Raw genomic sequence first — 7,087 nt, forward strand, 5'->3', positions numbered from 1 at the left:
CTCCTGTCCAGCGTTTTGTTGGATACTAGGCATGGTATCTGCAGTTCTGTTGTTCATAGCATATACAAGTACTCTCTCTCTCTCTCTCTCTCTCTCTCTCTCTCTCTCTCTCTCGTACACAGACATACACACAGACATAGATGAGTTCGTTCAGAGAAGTAAGTCAATAAAGAATTTGACGAATACAACTAGACCGCAGTAGTAGCTAGATTTGAATGCATAAGATTAACAAGAAACCTATCTAAACCACGGCTCTCATTTACAACCTTCATTCAAGACAAGAGATTAAATTAGATTTAATAAAAAAGGAAAAGATGAAAGATTTATTTTTTCTTCTTTTGCTCTCAGGTTGTTCCCCACTGCGTGGACGGGTAAAGAAAAAGAAGGTTACAACAAGGAACATAATCCCTTTGAGATCTATAGTTTGTTCTTCTTTTACAATCCTCCCATCTCTTTCTGAGCAACAGCAGCTACAGCAGAACAAGGTAGAAGATAAGATATTACCATATCTCATTTTCACTCTCTCCTCTGCAAGCAACCTGTGAACAGAGAGAAGCAGAGAGAACAGATCCAGGAATTGAATAGTTGTATCAATGAAATTTCTTGTATGAGTTTATGACCAGTGAAAGTAAAAGCCAAAAGAGACCCGGTGACTTACTTCTTTAGATGAAGTAGTTTTCCCGTGGTGAGTGGACTTTAAGAAACCAAATTGCTCCTGGAATCTTGACGTCCCCTGCGACTCTCACAGGAGGGGAAAGTGTTAGAGAGAAGAGTAGGAGACATTGAGGAGGAAACCAATAATAAGAAGAGAGTAAGAAAGAAGAAACCCAGACAGAGAGGAAGCTGGGTACCTGAAAATGAGTTGCAGAGAAGCCTTGCGAGAAATCCAAGAGATCCTCCATCGCATCTTGGCTGTTGGAGGGAGCCAAATTGTTCTACAGAAACAAGTCAAGAACCAATCAAAGAAAAATTATTCCTAATAACAAGTGAGTGAAAAGGGAAATAATGTTAATGATAGAGATTCGTAGACAGCTTTCAAAAGCAATCTATTACTCTAACTATTGTTTCTTTTTCTTTTCCTTTTAACTAATACAGTTCTTGCTCTAGAGCCTAGACTTGCCTCGGAGAAGTTGAAAACAGGAGAGCTAGCAGTGTCATCACGAAATGATAATGGATGCTGTTGCTGTTGACGTTGGTCTAATTTTCTTCTTTTTCCACTCTTGTTAGCTAATACATCAGCCGGAGAAGCAGAAGAAAAGCACCCATTTTCTTCAAAATAGTCATCATCTTCAAGGAAATGCGGAGGCCCAGAAGATGCATCCGAAACCATAGATAAATCCTTTTCTTCATCCCCTTCTTCTGTTTCTTCTTTTCTAAAATCTTGACCAAAGAAATCGATTTCATCACGAAGCCCGCAACATCTTTTGTAAGGATTTGTAGAAAGAGAGGAGTGGTCTAAATACATAGTCCAACCAGATTCACACCCACTACTGCACTCTGAAGAAGCCAAGCCACTCATTCTTAGCTCCTCTTCAGAGAACACCCGAATGAGTTTTCTCCTATTAGCTAGCAGCTCCGTTATTTACAAGAAGCCGCGAACTAGATGAGATGAGATCGAAGTGAAATGGAAATAGATTCTGAATTACTACTATTTCTTCGTCTCCTCTCCTCTTCTTCCTCTCTGACTTTGTAAGTAGAAGAAGACTAGAGAGAGAAAAACCAATCGAATCACACCCAAATCCTAGGCAATTTTTGTCCTAACCCGCCTTTCTGTTCGCCAACTTATTTATCCTTTATTATTATTATTTTTTAATCTCTCTCTCCCTCTCTTTTTCTTTTTTAATCTCCTAATGGAAATGGCCAATGGATGCATCAATGTTACCACTTGGGTCGGTGTTTCTTAATTCTTATGCGAGAGACGAGGGAGGGGATTAGATGACTGTGCAATGGAAGCTTTGAGATGAAGATGGAGCCCAACGCCTTCACATGCAATACAGCGAGGCACTGTGTACGCTCTAAACAGGGGAGGGCACACGTCCATAATTATTTCAAATCCCGTGAACAGAATGGTTACCCAGGGTTTATATGGGTCTCACCGTTTCTTGTCCCCTATTAGAGTATGGACTATACTACAGTGCAGTAATAGCAGTAATAGACTAATAACCATTCTCTATTTCTCTCTCTCTCTCCTCTCAGAGAGATCCTTGGAATTAATTGTTTGGTTGAATAATTGTACTCAACAACAATAATGTAGTAATGTCAAAGCATTTGGGTACTTCACACTTTCACAGTAACGTGGATTCTTTTAAGATGGTTTCCGGACATGTTAGCTATTTACATGGGGCCTGATGGAATAGACCCGGGTTCTACATTCAAGGCCGTATTGGCCGGTGTAACAACCACTGTTTAGGAATAATTTATTGGAGAAAGCCAATAGCCGTACATGCAAATAAGCAACCGAACACGAGTCTACATGCAAACACAACAAATATAATAAATATTCTAATCCAACTAACTACTGGTTTTACTTCATATTTGCCTGCACATCTCACTTCCTTCTAACTCTTCCCAATAACAATACTTTTCAAAGCCTGATTGTTCTTTCTCTTTTACTTATGGAGGTCATTTGGATGAAAAAAGTAGAGTTAATGTCATGTTTGGGAGTGTTTAAAAATAAGTATTTATTTGGGTTGGGATTAATATTATTAAGCACTTATTTTGGTATTTGGAAAATAAGCTCCAAATAAGTGCTTATTTAAAAAAAAATAAGGATTTATTTTTTAAACCCAAATTTCTAACTTTTTAAGTGCTTATACAATAATCACTTATTCATTTTTTTTTTCTTTCAAAATTATTCTTAGTTGAATTTTATAAAAGTATTTTTTTTAAGTGCTTTTATAAAAATACTTTCAAAAAATGTTTATATTAAAGTTCTTTCATGTTCATTAAAGTGCTTTTGTACAAGTACTTTTACTCAAGTGTTTTTATAAAAGTGGTTTCGTAAAAATGTGTTTATAAAAGTATTTTTATAAGGGTATATTTTAAAAAATTGAAAGAAAATGAAAGACAAAATAGTCACAAATGCTTATTTAAGTATTTATTGAAGAAAAAGACTAACAAACATCCAATGTGTAATAAGTGCTTATTTTTTAAAATAAGCACTTGAAAAAGTTAGGTGTCAAATATAAATAAGTGCTTATTCGAATAAACACTTGTTTTTAACATAAACACTCCCAAACATGGCCTAAGTGGGTTCAATTTGGAGAGCTTCTATATAGGATTACACCTGTTCTTATTGGACTTCAAATTCCATCTTCTATTGGAATTGAAAAAAAAAAATACATGGGTGGATATTTTTATATCTAAATTATTCCAAATCTATTCTTTCATTCCAAACACAACCTTATGCCTCGAGTATCAAACCAATAGAAAAATCTTACCAAAAAAAAGAAAAAAAAGCATAGTACGAATATGGCAGGTTAATAATTTAAAATTTTACTCTGATTCAATATTTTTATAGAATTGTATTTATATTCAGTTGGAGTGATTTAACAAAAAAATTCAAACTATTTTGACCGAGTTGATCAAAACTTATTGAACCTTTAATAATTTAAGGAATCCTGATACAGAGATAGTACAATTGATATGCATTTGAATTTGCAGTGCAAATTAATCCAATTGATAGAAGCCAAACACACTGTGTGGTGGAGTAATAAATAATGAATTAATTAGTCAATCTACAACTTTTGTAATGATAAGCCCTTTTATATGTGGAAACTATTGTTAACTGCATTTATTGTACAACTTATGGTGATGTAATGCATGCATCCTACTTCCTCCTCATGAGCATAAACATTGGTAAATTATTTAATTTTCCTGTTTTGGTCATTTCTACTCTACCCCATTTTCTATCATGTAGATTGATGATGTGGCAAGTTAAAAATAAGTTGTTATCGTAAGGAAGACGAAGCTCAGGTTGGCACCGTGATCATTCATTGAATCCATGTAGGTGGCTTAAGAAAAATGAACCCATGTAGGACAAAAAGTTTGCCGTAGAATAATAAATGACATGATTTGGTAATATAGCTTTCCCCAAATCAAGGTTTGTGCTAGACAATGGTTGCCACAAGTAGAGCTGTGGAATCTTTCATCTGTTTTGGATGATTTTAGGCCCTGGCTTTATGCATTTAAATACCAAAACAAATTAAGGTCGTTAGTACAACAATGATTTCTTGGTGAGGATTACATGGCCTTACATATCAAGTGGAAAATTGAAATATTGCTTTAGTTTGTTTAGAATTTAATGGATTAACTGAGCTACCTCTTCCCAGTTATCCCCATGGAGAAGTGTCTAGCTATCACTTTCTTCCTGTTAGATAATAAAATCTTATTTAGGGATTTCATCTAACAGCTTAAGTTTTAGGTGGAACGGTTTATTGAGATGATACTAGAGTATATGTTTAATTCCATTGGCATTTAGACAGAGGCCATTTATTGTTTTAAGTATTTATCTATACTATTTTAATTTAAACGTTTTTCACTTTAAATGCTTTTTTTAACATCATTTTAAATGATTTTTGCTTTTCACTTTAAATTAACACCCACAAAAGCATGCCATATCAGCATTCCGTTTCAAGAAATGTTGGGGCATTAGGAAAACAAAAATTTGGCATTCCCCAAATGTTCCATGCACAAAAATCAAAGCATTTCAGTTTCTTAGTGTTTATTTGATAAATGATAAAATCAAATAGTGATTTCAAATGTAATAAACGCCAACACCTATGTGACATTTGTGACAGTATTTTTTCAATAAAAATCCACAGAACCAAACATCACCTAAGTGGTCTTGTATTTAATTCTTATCAGCTCCATTACAATTAATTAAATTTCTTATAAGATATGAATCAGCTTGTACTTATCCACATTTCATACTGAATACAAACCTTATTTAAATTCCTCTACCTTTTCTTTCAAACCAAACACAACCTTAATCAATACACACTTAGAACAGATTTCAGTGGCTTTGGGTCCCTGCCGTTCAAGCTCATCAATCCACTTTGTTCAATTTATGGGCCCAATTAAAAGATTGGACAGGATTACATTGTCTTGGCCACTTAACTGATTGAATATGTTTAATGGCCAGCAATGCAAGGTACAAGAATTTAAAGGAAAAAAGAAAACAAAAAAAGAGTCCATTAATTGGACGGTACGAATGATCTAATCAAGCATTTTACGGTCTCCATGGACGAAGGAATTTGGACCCAAAAGGATATGATTAACCATTTTCCTAACATATACGATATGCCTCACCCTGTGAGCTGGGATAACTTGACATGTGATCAGCACCCATAGATGTAGGCCCACCTTTTCATGGGTTTCGTTTGGATAAGTGCCTAAACCAAAAAGATCAGCACGACCACATGACCTTTTAACGAGTGAATGATTGGTTTTGACCCAGTTAAGCTAACTGCATGGTGGGACTGATTCTAAGGTAAATTTCGATGTAATGGATGTATGACACTTGACAAGTTAAATTGCATACGGGTCCTGGTTCTGGAGCCCCAGACCCACGCCTCTGCCATCAAGTTTGCTCCCTACTCCGTACTCCGTACTGTCTTGTTTTTGTATTGTAGAGATGGACAAGACTGGGCCGAGGGAAACAAAAGTTGGTTGTCCTTGCACCAACTTGATCAATTATGGCCGTTGTTTGAGCAACAAATCTTTTTCTCTCTCTCTCTGAGTCTCAAGTCTTGTTATTATTCGTATAAATTTATTTATATTTAAAGTAAACATACGAATAAAATGCTTACAGTTGGAAATTGGAATGTGAACTTGCACACACATACAAATATGCATGCACGTGCGCTCGCACGCACCTCAAATCTGAAATGCTCTCTACAGTTCCCTATAAAAGTATAAAACTATCATCTCCCCCACTCGTGTGTTGGGATGCTGCTTCCAATGGAAAATGCTGCGCACCATCAGACGACCAGAACCTGCAGCCTCAATTTCGATGCTGAACACATGTTGAACAAGTAAAGGTATTTTTAGGGATGTCAATGGCAATGGGTCATGTTTCCCTCAAAACGGGCAAACCATAACGGGTTTATCACTTAACCCAACCCCAGACATAAGACTTCCTATGTATTTTGGTCGAGTTCGGATCACCTGCCAACGAAACACATCCCAACCCCATCAACATGATCTGACACTGCATCTTATGCATGATAAGTCTAATTTATTTTTTTTTTAAGTGAGTATCAATCTCATTGTGAGATGTACGATGTTACATTATGTGGATAGGGATAGAAACGTATTTTGTTGGTCAGACCCGATTCAATTTTGATCATATAACCCGATATGGCCAAATATTCCATTCCAATCATATATCGTAATTCGTAAGCCTGCATCTTCAATTCATTAGTTATGTCAAGGGCCACGACGGACGCAACCTTGTGGAAAGCCACCTTCAACTCCATCTCAAGCTAGGAAATTTTGTCTTGGTGCCTATCAACTATCAACGAGGGCTATGGCTTCATCTCTCTCTGGTCGAAGCTGATCTCTTTCTGCTATAAGCTTCTCCATCTCTGAAAACTCAGGCACATTATTCCTTTCGACTGAAGACAATCTGACATCAAACAACTTGGTCTTATATCACATCGACCTCGAAAGAGGGGGGGCATGTGATGTGATACGATCAAACACTTCGTTCTAATCATGTTGTGACAGGGTAGCCTCGTCTTACCATAGACCTCGGAGGACAATTACGAAATTTCACCTACGGGCTTAATGGCACGTTCACCTCTAATCATTACAACCTCAACCAAGTACTCAGGCTCGTTAAATGGTAGGGTAACGCTTAGCCACATGGTCACCAGCCTTAATGAAGTAAGTCAAACAATGCAGGCTGACGTGAGGAGGCATTATCAACCTCATTAATCTGACATCCAATCAGCATCTGCTTATAAGCACGTTGGGAACAAGTGTGTCTCTTCTGACCTTGGCACTCTTGTTTTTACATTGCTCTCTCACTCCGTCTTCTTCATCACCTTGGTTAATTTGACTGTCCAAGTCTTTGCCCTTGAAG

The 7,087-nt window shown here is 36.6% G+C and overlaps 1 protein-coding gene across 1 annotated transcript; it reads right to left on the reverse strand.

Moving 5' to 3' along the window:
• Window positions 1–145: 145 nt before the first annotated feature.
• Window positions 146–2,057, reverse strand: LOC148847757 (protein SOB FIVE-LIKE 5-like). The gene is made up of 4 exons (XM_088952258.1): window positions 1,121–2,057; window positions 852–935; window positions 659–733; window positions 146–539 (listed from the first exon to the last, which is right to left on the reverse strand). The coding sequence occupies exons 1-4, from the start codon at window positions 1,517–1,519 to the stop codon at window positions 501–503; spliced, it is 597 nt and encodes a 198-aa protein (XP_088808384.1). The 5' UTR covers window positions 1,520–2,057; the 3' UTR covers window positions 146–500.
• Window positions 2,058–7,087: the final 5,030 nt, after the last annotated feature.

This window comes from Nelumbo lutea, chromosome 6 (assembly GCF_056320005.1).
Source record: "Nelumbo lutea isolate HS-2025 chromosome 6, American lotus-T2T, whole genome shotgun sequence".
NCBI classification, from domain to species: Eukaryota; Viridiplantae; Streptophyta; class Magnoliopsida; order Proteales; family Nelumbonaceae; genus Nelumbo; species Nelumbo lutea.